The sequence below is a fragment of the Saccostrea cucullata genome, unplaced genomic scaffold (assembly GCF_032062105.1).
Source record: "Saccostrea cucullata isolate Sc308-1 unplaced genomic scaffold, CSIRO_AGI_Scuc_v1 ctg1209, whole genome shotgun sequence".
NCBI lineage: Eukaryota > Metazoa > Mollusca > Bivalvia > Ostreida > Ostreidae > Saccostrea > Saccostrea cuccullata.
Window position 1 is genome coordinate 77,950 of NW_026918210.1, and position 19,986 is coordinate 97,935.

The 19,986-nt window shown below is 32.8% G+C and overlaps 1 protein-coding gene across 1 annotated transcript in view; it reads right to left on the minus strand.

The window, feature by feature from the left end:
• The window catches only part of LOC134259333 (phosphatidylinositol phosphatase PTPRQ-like), a 35,117-nt gene that overhangs the window by 11,186 nt on the left and 3,945 nt on the right, over window positions 1–19,986 (minus strand). Inside the window, 14 exon segments of the mRNA XM_062741928.1 lie at window positions 411–506; window positions 1,009–1,148; window positions 1,518–1,649; window positions 2,343–2,519; window positions 2,813–2,987; window positions 4,085–4,260; window positions 5,457–5,558; window positions 6,323–6,520; window positions 6,632–6,821; window positions 6,824–6,918; window positions 7,192–7,488; window positions 8,113–8,427; window positions 12,310–12,594; window positions 12,731–13,045. Of these exon segments, the coding sequence (XP_062597912.1) occupies window positions 411–506; window positions 1,009–1,148; window positions 1,518–1,649; window positions 2,343–2,519; window positions 2,813–2,987; window positions 4,085–4,260; window positions 5,457–5,558; window positions 6,323–6,520; window positions 6,632–6,821; window positions 6,824–6,918; window positions 7,192–7,488; window positions 8,113–8,427; window positions 12,310–12,594; window positions 12,731–13,045 (2,693 nt within the window).

Consider the following 19,986-nt stretch of genomic DNA (forward strand, 5'->3'; position numbering starts at 1 on the left):
TAACCCGGATCCCCACGGGTTTGATGGAAGGACGGACAGAAGGATTGAAGATGAACAAGAAAACTAGTACTGTAATCTAACTATTATTCACATCATCTTTTATTCGCGATTCGTTCGTTTGAAATCAATCCACAACAATTAATTTTTGCGACCGATGAAACATGCCCAGTAATCTACAAATACTAAGCAAAATTATTGGTTCATGGCGATTAATATATGCGAGTTAAAGTTGGTCGGGTAACTCGTAAATTTTTCTCGGAGGAGAATAAAAGACAGACATGTATTCATATCAGTGTGTAAAAATGCTACAAATCATGAAATTACTAAATGTGCATTGGCAGTATTATATAAAATGAAGTCTAATTGATTTCCAAGAAAAATAAAAAAAAATATATTTGATTAAGACTTACCGTTACAGTATATGTTTCCTCTGGTACAACTGTAAAATTTTGTTCAACATGTTGTATTGAGAGGGAGACTGGAATGGTTGCTCTTAATATCTCTGTCTGTAAAAAAAGAATGCCAAATATGAAGAATGCATTTAAATCAATTCATTGTATGCATATGCAATAGTTTGGGTCATGGACAACTAACTCCATAGGTAAAGCACTTGATTAGTGATGGATGTCCCAAGTTTAATTCCCATGTTTCTCCTTTCCTATTACACAACATATATTTAACAATAACGGTGAAATTAAAATACCCTAATGCAATATTGTGTGAAGAGAATTAGTTTAACGTCTTTTATTTTTCTCTATTTTATAAAAAAAAAATCAAGTCCTAGTAATAAACCGATTTCTAATATTTGTTTAATTGTTCTGACAAAATATGTGTAGAAAGTTGTAGAAGGAATTATCAAGGCAAATTAAGTATCATGTAAGCAATATTCTGCTTAAAAATGATAGATTAAAAGTTCAGAATTTTCTGACTTTTATTTAACTTAAGCTTTAGAATAATGTGAATATAAACTTTTATTTTTAAAATACCGGGTATGTCAAAAATAATTACCCCATTATGAAGGATTTTAAAATGATAGTTTTCTAGGACACCATTCCGATTTCTTGGTGACGGGATGCTCCATAAAACATATGCCATTCTGTAATATCCATCTCTTCTTTTGATATTAAAGTTTTCTACTTGTCCTGGCGCTACATAATTTTTTTTTCAAAAAGAATAACAGTAGAAGTATTTATCATTCATTCTTATTTGCAGTGGTGTTAGTATTATAAACAAAGAGAACTACTAAAAAGAATTTTCGCTTTCTATTTATCGCAATGATTTTTTTATTTCATGGTGGGACCTTATGTAGCCTCAAAGAAGTTGCGACAAATATGTATGATAACTGATAAGACTCAGGAGACCCAAAGAGGATAGATCTAAAATTACATTCTGTCCAATCAGATAAATTATTTAATTAACATATTGCATTCACCTAAAATTTGTTCATTTAAACTGAAAATTCATTTTCAAAATGTATAATCTATATATTAGCAGTTTTACATGATTAAAAGACAAACCTGCTTGTTTTGTTCTGACAATATCTGATAAATCTGATGCATTAATCCCTTTAACTGTAGCAGCGATAACTTTGAACTTGTACGGCCAGTATTCCTCCAGATCAGTTATGGACAATGACTTCATGCGAAAACCTAAATAACATTTTGTTTTATTGTATTACTGATATAAGCAAAAGAAACACATGAAAATTAATGCATATTTCAACAGTGAGGGAAATCTTGATCTTAAAACACTGGAGAATTGATGACTGAAATGTTGTCTTTTAACTTAGAAAAAATACATCCACCCCTTCAATTTAATTATAGAGTGCAAATCCACATACAACTGTAGTTATGTTTCTAGGATGATTTGATGAAGCTTACCAGTCTCTTTATTCTAACAGGGGGACATATTCTTCAGTTTTCTGAGGTGCATTTTGATAAATTGTTTATGGACCTTTTACACTGTTTAGTAACCAATGTATACTCTGGTCCATTGACTGTTATTCAAGTTAGTGATACGTATGTACGTGCATGATTGTGCATAACATAGTGCATCTTCACATTTGTTTTCCATGTGACAAGACCTTTCTTTGAGTATCAATAATTATTTTTACACCATAATTTGACATTGCAGTGGTTTTCTTTGAAAAAGTAACACTGGTTAAAATTCCAAAAATGGTTAATGCTAGGGCTTTGAAAGTCACATCAAATATCTTCTACAAGTCTCGTGTCTTCTTACATTTTTAGAAATTAATGAATTAAGCTGGAAAAAATTGATAAATTACAAGTGCAATGTATTGAACATATTGTTTGTTGGCATTTTTTAGTGAAAAGTATACTCACCATATGTGTTTCGTTTTGGTTGTTTCAGGATAAAGTTTGTTCCAGTCTCATCAGTCCCTTCATGCACTTCTATAGTGTATGTTGTGTTGCCAGGTGAAGGACCTGCTACATCCCAAGACAATCTAAGAGTCTTGGATTCTATATTAGTTGCTATTAAACTTCCAGGTTTTTGTGGAGCTGAATAATATCAGGATGAAATTAAATATAAAAATGATAAAATAACAAGAAGACTTTAAAAAATCATTTTGGGACAAGAAAACTTTATAAATCATTGTGGGTAAAAAAAGCTTCATTTTAAAAAAACTAAATGCTAAATGTTGTTTTAAGAGTAAAAAAATCTCAAATGTTAATGCTATAAATTTATTTTAAGTCTTCATCAAAGAAAAGTCTACAGATCTTGTTTTTTTTTTTTTGTTCTAAAAGATGCATGCAATTTATGGAAGAGTTAAATAATTCATTAGATTACTTACTTTCTTCATCAGTCTTTGCTGTTGCGTTATCAAAGCGTCCTTCACCGTTTCCATTCACTGCTGCCACTTTAACAATGTAGTGGGTGTAAGGTTTAAGATCTGTTACTTGGTGTACCACAGGCTGGTTTATATCGTCAGATTGGATGAACTTTGGGTTTTCACAGTCAATTATATCCTTTAAACATAATAAAATTCTGCAATGAATAGCATAGCTCACCTCAGTTAACATCATCTACAAATAAGGCAATGAAGTCCCAAAGCAAATTATGATAACTATAGCATTAAAAGCATGTTACTTTTTTACTCAATAGTCCTAATATAGTCCCTGGAAATGGATTTCTTAGAAAAGAGGAACCATAAATCAATTTTTGTAAGATGCAGAACCAGGCCAGGTCTGGGAGAGCGTATCACTAGATGCATCATCCGAATCATGCAGGTTCGGTCACAAAGGGTTTGGATTATATAAAGTAACTTGGATATGTATGGATCTGCAAAAAAATTCACACCTGCCACACATCCATAAAACTAAAAATAAACTCAGTATCGTAGTATAATGCGTCATTAGGTGCACCGTCCATGCAGGATTTTTACAATTGGGTTCATAATTACTTTGAAATGGACATGTTCCTCAAAATTACTTTTTACTCATCTGAAAAATGTTGGTCAAATCAAGCATCCATGCAAGTTTGCTTTAAGTTTGATCCAGTTTTGTTTACACTTTATCAGGGTTGACAATGCTGACATTCATACTACCACCAGGGTATAAGTGTAGAGCATAAGATCATCTTGAATGGTTAGGTGAACTAAAATTATGGTAAGATAACACAGCATTCAATATTTGTCTGTTATACCGGGTATAACTCCCAAACCTAAAAGTCTTTAACTTGGAAACCTATATTTGATTTAGGGGGACAGGGGAGGGGGTCATACAATAGGGTTCCTTTTACGTAATGTACATACATGGTTAACTTCCCATTTCTAGTGAGTGAGAGCCATATATTTTGTTAAATTTCTTTTAAAGCCCTGTAAATGCACCAATGTACTTAATTCCACACATTTTCTTAGTTGTTTCCATGGAAACAATTTTTTTGCTGTGAGGTTTATTTGTAGATAAATGTGTCAATTTATATGAATGTATATAAACTGCTAAGTAGGTATTTAAAGTAAGAATTTTGTATTTTGACATATACTGTTATTAAGTATTCAGTATGAATCTATTATTTCAATCAAAACAAGTAGTATTTCACTTATAATAATATATTTGTTTCTTACCTTACATTGCGGACAGTTTCCTACAAGAAGGATCTCTTGTACACATGTCTGTCCTTCCAAGATAATGATTCTGTATCCAGCTAGCTGACCGCTCACATTAACAGGTTTTTCAAAACTAATCTTAAAACCTCTGCTACCAATTTCACTTATAATCAACTTAGTTGGATGAGTAGATACTGAAATTGAAAATAAATAAGAATGCCAATATTTCAAGCAAAACAGTTTTGTTTCAATATAACTGCAGATCTGTAGCTCTCCGAAAATATATATATTGGTAGACCGGAGAGCTACAGTGCCACCCATTGAAAAAACTGTATATGTATTGCGCACAAAAAAGTGCGCTCGATTCTTGAATAATTTTTCCAAATTCTTACCTCAATTGCAAAAAAATGGAAGATTTCAAAAAATTACTCTCTCCTCTATCAAGTTCTCTCGTAGTTGACATCTGAACGAAGCATATTGGACCGAATTATCTTTAAAACCAAAATGGCAGTATAAATAAGCGAAATGTCCGATGATTGCAATATCAGGGCCAGGAGGATTATTAACAACAAATATGAGGAATGTTTTGTTGTGGAAAGAGTCAAAGAATATGTTAGGGACACACGCTTAGTAATATTTTGAGATCACACTTTAAAAACATGGAGAAATAAATCGACAACCGAGCGCATTTTTTTTTTTGTGCGCAATATACAGTTTTTTCAATGGGTGGCTCTGTAGCTCTCCGGTCTATCAATAATTTTTTTTCAGAGAGCTACAGATCTGCAGCTAGTTTCAATATTGTTTTAAATAGTGCTTCAAATATTTCGTAGAGAGGACGTAGGCTTTTAGCCTGTTGCCCAATCAGTATTTTCAGTATTTATTGAATAAATATTGTTTAAATTATATATTTCTTTTTCTATTTATTCAATAAAGCTTTCTTTTCGTATGCAGTTCTCATCAGAAATGTTTGGAATTACAACAAAATGATATTCATGTAAGGATATGGAGATAACGAACAGTATTCAATATCGAAGTCAATAAAACAATACAAAATAGGAGCAGCGCAAACACGGACCTCCAAACATCAGAGGTTGGAATACCTTGTTTTATATTAGTTTTCTATTTTGTACTTTGGAAATGATTAGTCTGTTTTAATTCTTGATGAAAGTTTATATTTCTTGGCGGTCATAAATTTGTGAGTTTCTCCATTCCCCAAAACCACAAAAATTAAACTCCCATGAAATTTATGATTTCACAATGGATATTTTCAGAAACCCGAACATTTTTTATATCATCTATGGATAGCTGGAATCGGAATGAGTTTTAACAAAGTAATTTAAATTTTTATTTGCTATTTAATTTTGTGTATAGCAATTTTGTTTTAAAATACCTCCGTGTTTTGTTGAACAGATGATAACCTCACTGGGATAACTAACTTTCTGTGTTTCTGCTGCATCATTGATTGTCCGCACAGTGAAATTATACATTACCTCTGAAATATACATACTTTATATATATACATGTAATAATTTAACACATTTTCTTGCCTTATCTTGATTTATGCAACTGATAAAAGTTTATGTGACATATTTTATATCGAATAATTTTAGGAAGTGAATCTGAAGTGAAATATAAACAAAGTAATGTACTGAATAGGCAAAACATAAAACGTATATCGGCGTGTGTCATGTATGAGGTCTGTGGTGGCATATTTAGATCCCAGCTCAAAGTTTGTGCTAATTTGATGTTAAATAGAAACGCAATGATTTTTTAAGATCGCTTTTTAAAGAAATTTTGTTGATTTAATTCACACTTCATCAATCGCATTTGACGAAAAGATGTACACAGGTATATAAAATTAAATCTTTACTAACATTATTTGTGAATTGAGTTATCTAATAATATTAAAAAAATCCAGAAAAACATCTGAACATATTTTTCCACTCCGTAACATAAAGACAAAACTTAAGAAAATTATCAGATATTTATTACATGCCAAAACCCCAAACATAAATTTAAACTCAATGATGTGTCTGATCAAAAAGAAAAATAGAAGGTGCACAATGGGTCCTTTTAACAAAGACTGTGTGAAAATCTCATACAATTTCATTCATAGGTAAACGAGGACTTGCAGATAAGAGATGGGTACCCCAAAGCCATCCCGATACCCTTCCACTTTTCAAGCGGAAGTGTGATAATCACGTACTTTGAATAATCTATTCACACATTAATCAATAATTGCAAGGATAAAAGTACCTGGACTTAACCCCATGACATTGTAGTTTGTCACATTGTTTGTTGTGTTGATAGTAAGACCTGTAGGACTTCCAGGGTTTACGTGAATCTGATACATCACAATCTGTCCATTTGGGTTGACAGGAGGCTCCCAAGATATTTCTAAAGAGATGTCCTTTGGATGTTGTGGACAGCTTAGATTAATAGGTGGACCTGGTTCTAAAGATGAGACAGATATATCGAATGAATAATAATTTTTTTCTTAATCCTAGCAAAATTTGAATTTATATTTTCAACAGAATTGTTAGCAGTAAAAAATCTACTTCTTACTTATTGGGGTAATTCTGATCGTCTCATTGTAGGCTGTACTCCTCTTTTCATCACTCAATGTACCACTGATTGTCACGATACTGACAACATAGTATTTACCAGGGGTCAATGATTTCATTGTAAAATGGATCCTTGGATTACTATCTGCAGTAAACTGTATTGTGCTGTCAATCATTACTTCATATATATGGTAAAGAAGGTATTGGATGGAGGAGTCCACTTCAAGGTGAGGTTGTTGTGAGCAAAAGAACTTTCACTGTATAAAATAGAACTAGGTGGAAGTGGATCTGAAAAAAAATATTTTTAAGGAAATAGTAGAGCGGTAAAAACTATAAATTGACATATGAAAAATACTTAACTCACTTTTATATTGATTGCAAAAAAAAAAACGTAAATAACAGACAGTGAATCAATCTAAAATGCACAATAATAAATGTCCCGGTCTGTTTTAACATAGTTATTATTTAAACAACAATACATTCATATATTGTTTCTACATTAATAATACAATGATTACCATATATCATTTACGAAATATTAATAATAACCTGAATACTTACCGAGTACGTTGACTGTGGCTTTATTATTACTTAGATAAGTTCCACCAGGATTACTAGCTGTACACTGATACTGTCCAATATCATCATCAGTCAGGTTGTTTATTGTTAGAGATGGAATTGACACTGTTCCTCCTGTGTATTTTGAACCACCTGTGGTGATGTCTTGAAGATGATTATTATCTCTGTATTTTTTCCACAGTATATTGTTTACCTCTGGACCCTCTACAGTACATACAATGGTTACACTCCCTCCATATCTACCTGTGACATTCGGGCCCGTGGTTACAGTCAACCCACCTTAATTAAAAAAAAGGAAAAAAATTATACATTTTATACATGTAATGGTTACACTTTCTCCAACTCTACCAGTGACTTTCGGGACTGTGGTAACTGTCAAGTCACCTTGATTGAAGCAGTTAACATTTTTTTTTAAGAATAGAAGCATTCGCCTCTTTACAATTATATTTAATATTTAAGATTTTTAAAGATTGCTAATGAGTAAATTGGACATTAATCTCACGTTTTATAGTGGATATGGATACCCAGTAATATTTTAATCACCATGATTGTACGATTCATCCAGTGCAGATAACTGAACAAGAAAAGGTTTATTACTGGTCAATATAACTTCTTAACCACTCACAATATATTATTTTAAAAATGAAATTTGAAATGAAAACATTAGAGAATACAGTTCTACAACAATATCATAAACGTTAGGTCCATGGGCCACATATTGGGTACCACTTACAGGATTAAACCCAAGTTCCTAAAATTCAATTATAACACAGCCTTACAGAGAAAACAATGCTAACTGGATCCCATAAAAAGAAAAGTTTTTAAAATAGCCTGTTTGGAGAAGTTTTTATGCATCAATTAACTTCATTAAGATGGTACAAACGGAATATTATAGTAACTCACCTCCAGTTACAGCCAATGCGACTGGGTCACTGGAGGCAGATCCCACTCCATTACTGACCACCATCCTATACAATGTCCCGTCGGTAAATTTTACCGAATTGATCACGAGTTTAGGGCTGGTTCCAGTAATGTTGCTCCCTGCATATTTACCATCTAATGAACTAATGTTAATGTCCTCATAATTATTATCCGTCACTAGTTTCTGCCATTTGATGGTCACAGATGGCAGCACTGAGGTGTAGGAACCATTGAATGTCGCTGTGGAATTATGAACAACAGATGTGGTACCTGTGACTACGACATCAGAGGGAGGAGCTAGAAAAGGAGAATGCACTTTTAATTAAATTATTTGCATACAATACTAGTATCTATGAAATAAATGTTTATCAAAGTCAGATTTCTCTTCTTGAAAATTAATATTATAATTTTATTCTGTTCATATCAATATACAAGGTATCATTCAACAAAGAATGAAACAGAATTATCAAACAACTTGGACCGTTCTCGTTCCCGGCGCCGCGTCAAACCTAAGACGTAACAAGAGGTCCATGGGTCTTATAGATTACATGAGGATCATGTAACAACTTTTGACAATTGAATTTATTTCGTGTTTTAAACCAGAGGCTATAAAATTCATAATTTTGAAAGAGGCAGTATTGCTTATCATAATTATACACTTAGCATGCTTACTCTAGTTATACTTAATACCCAGAAGTAGATCAGAGTAACAAAGAGAAAATGCACTTCCACTTTATCACCAGTTATGCACCTCACCCCAAAGGAACCACTAAACCTGGGGCCACTTATTTCAAAATTTTGGAAATTTTATCATAAATTTTATTTCAGCATAAATGGTTGATTAATACCAAAAAGAAGATTTCAAAGCATTAATTTATTTTCAGACTAAGTACCCCTACCCCTGACCCAGGGGGGGGGGCATAAAATTCGTCGTTTTGATAGATGCGCCTTTTTTCATCATAAATATATATAAACTTAGATAATTGGCATAATTTAATACCCTGGAGCAAAGGAAAAGATTTTCAAAGAATTAATTTATTTTCACTATATAATCAAAAGACCCTCCCCTTAAGCAAATGGCAGAACCCCTGATACAGGGGACATAAAAAAACAGAAATTTGGTTGAGGTGCCATTCTTGCTCATCATACCTATGTACTTAGTTAGTTTATTTGCTACCCAGGGACAGAAAAGAAGATTTTCAAAGAATTAAAGCATTTTCACTATATAATCAATAGAGCCCCGCCCTAACACCAGAACCCCTTACCCTGGGGCCAGGAAATTCACAATTTTGAAAGAGGCACTCTTGCTCATCATACCAATTGTACTAAGTTAGTTTTTTTTATTACCCAGCCAAGAACAGAGAAAAAGATTTTCAAAGAATTAATGCATTTTCACTATGTAATCAATAGAGCCCCCCCCCCCCCAACACCAGAACTGAACCCCTGATCCTGGGGCCTTAAAATTAACAATTTTGAAAGAGCCACTCTTGCTCATCATAACAATGTACTTAGTTAGTTTATTTAATACACAGGAAAAAGAGAAGAAGATTTTTAAGGGTTAATGCATTTTTACTTTATAATCAATAGAGCCCCCAATCTAACACCAGAACCACTTACCCTGGGGCCAGGAAATTCACAATTTTGAAAGAGACACTCTTGCTCATCATAACAATGTACGTAATTAGTTTATTCAATACCCAGCAGCAGAAAAGAAAATTTTCAAAGAATTAATGCATTTTCACTATATAATCAAAGAGCCGCACCCTAACACCAGAATCCCTGCCCCTGGGGCCAAAAAATACACAAATCTGAAAGAGGCACTCTTGCTCATCATAACTATTACTTCATTTGTTTGTTTGATACCAAGGAGCAGAGAAGAAGATTTTCAAATAATTTATGCATTTTCTCTTTATAATCAATAGAGCCCCACCCTTACACCAGAATCCATGGCCCTGAGGCCATAAAATTCACAAATCTGAAAGAGGCACTCTTGCTCATCATAACTATGTACTTAGTTTGTTTATTTGATACCCAGGAGCAGAGAAGAAGATTTTCAAAGAATTTATGCATTTTCACTATATAATCAATAAAGCCCCACCCTAGCACTAGAACCCCTGACCCTGGGGCCATGAATTTCACAATTTTGGTAGAGGACTAAATGCTGATTACAATCATACCAACAGTTTGACTGCTTGGTGTCCAGGAGTAAAGAAGAAGATTTTTAAATAGTGCACTAATTTTAGTGGTTTTGGCCCCATCCCCAAGGCCCCGGGGGGGGGGGGGGCAGGGACTATGAAATTCACAATTTTTGTTCCCCTTCACCCATAGATACTGTATGCCAAAATTGGTTGAAATTGGTTCGGTGGTTTCAGAGAAGAAGCTGAAAATGTTCAAATGTTAACACACGACGCACGACACACGACGCACGACGACGGACGAAAGCGGATAGCAGTAGGTACCTGAGTTTACTGAGTTTTACCTGAAAATAGGTAGTGACTGTTCCTTCGCCAAGCGCTCGGCATCAGAAGTGAAAGTCACGGGTCTTTCGGATATGACCTTAAAAACGTAGGTCCCGTGTCACGGTAGGCGTTGGCACGATAAAGAACACTCACTGCTCAATGGCCCTGAGTGCCGAGTAAAGGTCTAAAGAGCCATAACTGCCTTAACGACGACTCGGCCTACTTAAGTATTTCAATGGAAATCACCTGTTTCTATTTATAGATACAGGTATCTCTTCAATTTAAAATCAAACTACATGTATGTAATCATTTGTGGACGAGTGTTATATTTTCATAGTTGCAAGTTTGTTACATGACAATAATTTTACTTGTTAAATACTCTTATTCTAAACAAGATTGTTAGAAAATTTTAAAAATAAAACAAGTTAGCAACTATGACTTGGGGTTATTAAAATAGATTAAGACTGTTTTTTCCCGAGATACTTTCAAGCTGTAATGTTGTATAATATATCCCTTACATTATTTATACATGATTATAAAAAAAATAATGAAAGAAAACATAGGAAAAATGCACAGAGAAAAAAAAAATAAAATCATAGATAAGAAACAGGCACTGCATGTGAGACTCGAACTCACGATCATTACATCTTCAATCATGCAATCATACCACTACGCCACGAAGTCATGTTAGTTCAATGGATAAAATTAAGACAGATTGTTGAATCTTGAAATAATTCTAGAAGAAAAATTAAATACATATTTTCAACATTTTCAAAATGAAGACCACCTTTAACCAAAATTATCTAAAGGTAATGAATTGCAGTCATATCCAAATAATTTTTTTTCAGAAGTTGTTTCTCTGGTTAAGGGTGGTCTTTAGCTACAGTTTCTCATTGTTTAGGGGGGTACCTCAGTATTTACTATATTCTCCATATAAAGTGAACGATATTTATATCTATCATATGAGGGAACTACTAATATTTGAATATTATTTTTGTGTGATTTGCTTTAAGGCATGTATAAACTAACATTGTATAACAAAAATTTTGGTTAAACAATGTATTTAAAAAATCACTACTAGAGTAGGCGAAAGTGACTATCAAATGCGCTATGGCTCTTTGAAGCCCGTCACCGGTATACGGTGACGTCTCCATATGAGTGAAAAATTCTCGAGAGGTACGTTGAACAATATACAATCAATCAATCAATCAAACAACTTGGCCATCTTTAGTTAACTTGTAAATTGATGTTTTCTGTTATTGGTGCATACATATTTTCATAATACTATTACACTATGGTAAAGAAAAATATTGTATTATAAAACTTCTCAAATGTATTCAACTTCCAAGATGGAAAATTTCCACAGAGCAAATAATTTTTAACAATCTATAGTTATATTGACTGCAACACAATAAACTAATATGGCAAAATGTAGAATTAAGTAGAAAAAAAATCCATGGCATATATACATGTACACGTACGTCAATTTTTTTTATTCAAGTATAAATGTAGACTTCAACAACGAAGATTATTGTTTAAGGTAAATTAATAGATATTATATTTTAACTGCAACTTTTCAACATCTTTTAGGAAGTGGGAAATCAGAAGGTATCGCCTGCTTACAGTCTAGGCTCTTAAAGTAAATTGAATAAAAATCCATCCATTTGTTAATGTAAGCCAAAACTAAAAGCTACATACTGTTAATTCTATAATAACTTACCTAGAGTCACATTGTTGTCACTTGTAGTGGATCCTGCAGGATTAGTGGCCACACAACGGTAAACTCCTGCGTCACCGCTGTCTACTGTATTGATGATCAGAGATGGACTTATTACAGTTCCTCCAGCGTATTTACCATTAGGGGTAGCTATGTCTATATCACTTCCATCTTTTGTCCACTTTATAGCTGTGATGGCTGGAGAATCAGATGTTACAGTAGCATTACATCCGATGGTTACACTCCCATCAGACTGGGTAGGTCCTGATACACTGACGCTGGGGGGACCTGTAGAGCATTTATTTTTATAACATTTCATGAATGTGTTAATCTAGAGTTATTTTATTGAAATGATAATTTAATTTTCATACAGTGATAAATTTAATGCACATTTATACAGGGTCTGAAATCAAAATTGTGTCACCTCCAGCCACATCCACTGACACCTGGTTACTGGTATTAGTCTCCCCTAGACTGTTGTTAACTTGGACCTGGTAACTGCCTTCATCAGTGTAATCGAGGTTGTTGATGGTTAGTACGACTGTACCAGACCCCGGGTCACCTGTCTGTGTGTACTTTGTAGAGTTTACAGTTAAGGCTGTAAGACTTCCACCAGATCCGACCTTCTGCCAAGCTACTGCAGTCACACCTACACTTGTTGTGATATTTGCTGGGAGACTTGTTGATGTTCCATACATAACACTGCTGATTGGCCCTGATAAGGACACTGTGATAGAACCTATGAAAAGAAATATGAATTTTGTATATTAATTACTGCATACAGGGAAATTTTTGCCCCCTGTTTATTTTCGCCTTAACCTCGTTCGGTCGAATTTAAAAAAGGGGTGAATTCAAAGTATACAGCATAATTTTAAAAAAAAAAACTGTGGGCGAATTTAACACGGGGTAAAATTGTTATAAAGTGTGATAGGGTGAAAATAAACTCAGCGAAAATATATAATAGTATGCAGACTTCAACAGACATTTTGGTATTTAGTCATAGATTTCTTCTTTTGGCAAGGGCATATGGTATTATATTATTCTCTCATTTTGTCATTACATCATCATTGACTTTCAGTTCATTATCTCAGCAAAAGTTATACATATTCCACTCAGATTTGAATTTTGGATACATTATAGTCTGGCAGAGTCATATTTAAATTATTTTTTCACTTTTATGAATAACTTAATGAGCCATAATATACTTTATGCCATATTTGGTAGTAGTCTCCATTCATGAATTCTATTCACAAAATTTCATTGGCCAGTAAATTTTTACCCCTTTGTTTAACCGGTTTTTCTGCATGACCCCATCCCTGTCAGTGCGGGAAATTTAACTCTTACGTATTACCAGCTGCCCGTTGTCACCTTTTGAAAGGTAAACTTTCTTAGTGTACTGGTATTAAATTTTTGTAATTTATTTATTAAGTTTAAGTTATAAGTTAAGTATTTTTCATAATTTTGTAAGAAACATTTTTTAAAACTATGAAAATGACATTTTGGGCTAAGTAAACGTAATTTTTTTTTGGAGTGAATAGGAAAAAGTATTTTGTTTCTCTGTATAAATTTCAAAGTCTATGTGAAATATATGGTATTGTATGTATATTTTAATTTTTTTTTTATTTCGTAGATCTGCCATTGCTTTTTCATTTCCTAATAAATTAATATGAATTGAACCTGCTTTTTCCATCTCTGCTTGTTTAAAATAGATGCAGAAGAATATCTGTTTTATAGAATCATAGACCTAAATTGACTTTAGGTCTGTGATAGAATAGAGGATGATTTATCATTGTATGAAGAGTTACAACCGCCTTTTTTATTTGAAAACGGCAATTTTTGCATCAGTGTAATATTTTTTTTATTTAAAAGACAGTATAATAAGCTTTTAACTGTTAATAAGACAAAATTATCCCCAAATTACTACATGTATGAGGCTTAAAGAAGAAACAAAACAAACTGGACGTACAGGTTTTAAAATAAATGTAACTATGTCTATTTATTAACTTTCAAATTGTGAGTTCAGATAAGCAATTTTTGAATAAAAATTAGAACAATTTAAAGAATAAGTGAAAATTTTAGCAAGATGCAATTTATGGGATTTACTAAAAAAAATTACCTATATTTAAGCAAGACGTAATTTAGGCGATTTGTAAGTTTTATCAAATGATTCGGAATAAAATGGCCTTGAAAAATAATAGCCTCAAATGGCATAATTGAACTCGCTAAAAAATTTGCATGTACATGTATGGTTTAATAATTTAACAAGTAAAAATCAACAAAAGCGTTAGCGGGATTCGAATTTGGGATTTTTTGTTGACATAGTGGCAAGTCCAACACTTTAACCACTTTGGCAGTATGATACATGTAACAGATGAACAAATTGATCTATACATTCAAATAATTTCACAAAATACTTAAACTGTCATCTTGTGAAACAGTGTCTTAAAAAAAATTTGCATCGATGTATAGAGTTACCCTAACAAAGTTAACATTGTATAGTTTTTATCTTAATTATGTCTCTTGAACTTAAAACAATAAGCCCAAGGGCGTTAACGGTCACATTATTTTAAAGAAACGTTTGACAGTAGAAAAGTTAAGTACTCACTGTTCATCATATGGTTTGAAAAATGAATGAAAACGACATCGGGTAAGAATATATAAGCAATTATCTTTAAAAATCAGACATTGTAGTTATCCACCATTGTCTGAAATTCAAACAACTAAACTTGAATCCATTGCTTTATTATCCTCAAAACATTTTTACAATTAGATGTTCTTGACAGAAACAGCCAAGGTTTGAGAAGAGCAAAGAATTGCAAGAGGATAAAGTTTTGTTTGGCATTTTCTGAAATATTAGTGGTCTTTTTGTTCGAGAAGGGACTAGTAGTTTAATTTCTGGAGGAGCCAAGAAAGCATCTTTTTTGCAAATTAACCGAAAGGATTTTGAGAGGAAGGAACGAAAATCAAGAATTCACTACATTAGATATCCTCATGAAAGTGTCCAAACCCACACGCCATGAAGAGTAAAGGAGTTTTGGTGACAAACTGAAAGGGAATATTTTGTCACACTATAATATTCGCCAGGTCTGTCACTCTTTGACTTGGTTCATTTTCATATGCTCATGATAACATAAAAAAACACCTTTCAGAAAAAAGAAAAAGTCCAGAAAGTCCAAAAAGTCATAGGATGTGCCATAATCCAGTATACAATTAAGGGCCATACTCAAAAATGAGTTCTAAAACAGTCAGAGATTGGATAAAAGTGTTACGGACATGTGTTTTAACTCGAGGAGAATATCTCAATTAAAGACTAAATCATTGAAAAGCGTCTTTTGCTTATTTTTGAGCACAGAGGACATTATATATTGAACAGCCCTCGTATAAAAATGAAAAATCATAGCTTTTCTTTTCTAGAGAAGAGTATTTCTTTAAGATTGTTCCCATACTCGTATACTTCTACCCCTACTTAAAACTTTGATCGTCCATTGCGGCTCCCACCCTACCTGATATGGTCATGATTTGAATGAACTTGAATATGCTTCCGTAAAAATATGACTTACCATTTTCCCTTTTGAGGTCATTTTCAAGGCCTGATTTGTTTTGACACTACATGAAAAATTTACGATAAATTTTCATAGAATTTCCAGAATGAGATAAAAATATTACATATTTTATGGAACAGTAGTGTCCCAACATACACCCAAAATAACGGGAATCTTAGATGTCCAATGTTCATATCAAAGAGATTTTCTCAGCTACACATAGTTCGAAAAAACGTCGTATTCGAGGTTGCGCCGCCTGAACGTACCATTGCTTACAAGAGCATTACTAATTTATTAAAAAATAAAATTTAGGATTTGTGGTTTATTATATAGATAGAAAAGATGATGCTTATTAGATATCACAAAACTGTATTTCTTGTATTTAAAAATTTAATGAAATTTTCATAGAATCAAGAAGACAATATCATGAAGTGGTTCTATCAGTTTAGTTTTGACCGTTTTATATTAGAGTCAAGGCCACATCAAGGACATAACCTTTTACATTAAGAATGAAAAAAATGCATTCAATCATGCAATACGGTCCTCTATTTCAAAAGATTAAATGTTTTTCTTTTTGCATAAAAAATGTTCCCATATAGGGTCTATAAGATAATATTACCAAAGTGACACAAATGGGTTTACAAAATCGATTTTGACTAATCCGAATTTTCTCTATTTTTCTTAAATTTTTAGGATACATTAGTTTTTATGTATATGTGTCCTATATTTAAAACTTTCACATTTTCACATATGGTCAAGAAGTCATATAGAGATACAAAATGATACAAAAAAGTTTTGACCATTTACTAAGAAAATAGTTAGATGGGCAGCTTCTAAAAGCTAATATAATTGTAGTTTGTTTAAAAAATCATATTTATTTGATATATTTTAAAACTTTAGCCCAATATCATTAATATAACTAACATTTGAAAAATCCTTCAAGTCACTGATTGTGTAAAAATTATGACTAAATTCATTATTTTTACAATAGTTTTGAGAATCAGAAAAGAAAATATTTTCATACGCCACCATATTCCGCCAAAATATACTTCCTGCTAGATTTTAGACTCAGTTTACCATATCTATTTAAAGATGTACAATTGTGATGAGAAAAGAAAAAAAAATGATCTTTTAAATCTCTTAAATCTAAATATTTCAGAGATATAAGCAAATATACATTGAATATTTCATCTACTCAGAAATGAGAGAATATTCTTACCTTAATTGATGTATTTTTATGTCGCTAGTCCACGAACTTTTTGATACATGTACCTCCTCATATGATTTTGATTTTTAAAAGTGATAGAGTTACCGTGCTTGAGTTTATATACACAGGCAAAAGTGGCTCACATAAATTTTATATGAAATTTCATGTGAATCCTTAGTATGAGGTAGAGACAGAAAACAAAATATTTGAAATTTATACGAAAACTTCAAGCAATTTTGACATAACATTCATATGAATTTTACATGAAGAGCACACCGCATAAATATTGTTCAAAGAAAAACTTCATATGAAAGTTCTAAAACAATTATGTGAATATCATATAAATTTTTTTTTTCACATGAAATTCGTATTTAAAAATATATAATTTTTACATGATTTTGTTGAGGGATCGTACCTGGTTGATTCCAGGATCTCGGTAAAGATTGATATTTACAATAAATAATTTTCTTCATAAAAATAATTGGTTAAAATGATTAGCCTGCAAATATATATTCAAATATGGCCCTTCCCTTACTTAAGGGAAAATTACTATTGGAGGTCGGCCTTATATTTACAAAAAGAGATGTGGTTCATAATTGCACCGGACAGACACCAGTTATGCCCTAGGCCAAAATAAAAAATTCCTTTGTTTCCCCTAACGCGACCGACCCAATTAAATCGCGCCGACTGAAAACATTTTTTAAATAAGATGATTCAAATATTTTTTTTATTGTTAACCAAGTTTTATATAGGTAAGTAAGTAAGTAAATGATTTATTATAGTGACATGTGTTATATACAATTACAACAGCTGTCAACAAATATACATATAATAGGAATTTAAACACCCGGCCCATCGGGTCTATATGTCACTTTAACAATATAATATTCAATAAGGATACAGAGATATTACGCACTAGGTTTATTATAAATAATAGACTGTCTGTAAGTATATGCTGAGTATATGAATTTTCCGATCTGCCTTGGGAAATTTACTAAGAGAAATTTAATTTTATCTAAATCTGACATATTGATATCGAATGAAGTTGAGTTAAATCCAATACTGGTAAAAAAGATTGCTCTAAGATTTGAAAATGATGTACAGTGAAGCAAAAAGTGGCATTCATCTTCTACACTATTTAAAGAACATAGAGTACAGAGTCTATCAGGTAAAGCCTCCCCCTTATACCGTCCTGTTTCTATTCTTATAGGTAACACACCGCATCTAAATTGAGCGAGTATCGAACGATGACACTTTGGGATATCCATTGTTACATATTTCTCGGTTTGAAAATCAGATTTTACGGCTCGGTAAGTTCTAAGTTTTGGGACGTTTTGGAGATCTTCTTTCCATACGTTTAGATATTTACGACGAAGTTTTTCTTCCACTATGGTTAAGTTGCAGGCCATTTGATTTTGGAAATAAGTAGACAAATCAAGAGATTCGAATAGGAGTTTGGCTGTATGCGACCAATTTCTGTTGTTTGATAAAGATTGTTCCAGGTCCCACAAGAATATTTTTTTCGTAAGTCTGTCGTCCGGCATTGTAACGAGTCGATTTCAAAGACGTATAATATTCACCTGATGTCGATAAGATGAAGGAAGCCAACCAACTTCTCCTTGAATTGCTAGTATTGGCGTAAATCTATGCACACCCAGAAAGTACCGCAAAGCACGATGTTGTACAGATTCAATATTGTGATGTTTGTCGTAACCCCATACTCCATTGCAATAATCCAAAATAGGTGCGACTCCGCTCAGATACATTTACTCATATGTTTTGAATCCTATTGATTTATTCGAATGTATTTTGTATGTACACACTGTAATAGCTCCTAGTGCGCGTCCGCCCGATTTTGCAAGATTATCTGAGTTGTTCTTAAATGTGGTAAATTCGTCAAACAAAACACCAAGATACTTATAAGATGATGAATACTCAATATGATCTTCTCCTAAGGTAAATAAATGGTCACTTCTTTTTCGCTGTTTTTTACGGGTTTACGGGTTTTGTCGGGTTTATACACAATCTCCATTTCTTGCACCAGTTGGAGACAACCTCAAGAAGTGCGTCCATGTCAGCCTCGTTCTGCGCAATCAACGCTATATCATCTGCGTATAAATGGATGTTTAATTTGTTGGCACCAAATTCAATTCCATTGTTTAAGTTTTTTACTTGTATAGCGAGATCGTTGATGAACAGAGCGAACAACGTTGGGGAGAGATTACCTCCCTGTCTAACTCCTGACGTACATCCAAACCAGTTGGTGTAATGGTTACCCAAAGGAACACAAGACTCGGTTTTCTGATATAAAGATTTCACCGCTTGATAGAAATGCCCGTCCACTCCATTTATAAGTAATCTGTATTCCAACTTTTTTAAATCAATAAAAGTAACAAACGTAGAATTTCTGTTTTTGATTATACTATTTAGGGTGAATACATGATCTAAGCAAGATCTTTCACACCGGAATACGTTTTGCTCATCGACTAAAAGATCGTTATCGTCAATTAAAGTCACCAGCCTTTTGTTCAGAATAGAGCTGTAAATTTTAGTTACAACAGAGAGAAGGCTTATTCCTCTATAATTCAGTGGAAGCAGAGGGTCTGAGGATGGGTCCTTTAGTAACGGACAAATTATTGCTTTACGCCATATTGAAGGAATAATTCCTGTATCAAAGTACAACATAAACATCTTATGGAGAATTTTTATAACTGTGTCCGACTTAAGTACCTCATACGGAAGCTCGTGTATACCACACGATTTTCCTGATTTAGATTTCATTACAACTTTTTGAACTTCATCCTCTGTAATTTGGCTGTTGAGATAGGCGTTCTGTACGTAAAGAGGATCGAGCATATTACGTTCCATGTGTTCTTTATGCTTTACAGCGTTGGGTTTAAGATCATCGTCAAATTTGTCATCATTTTCATG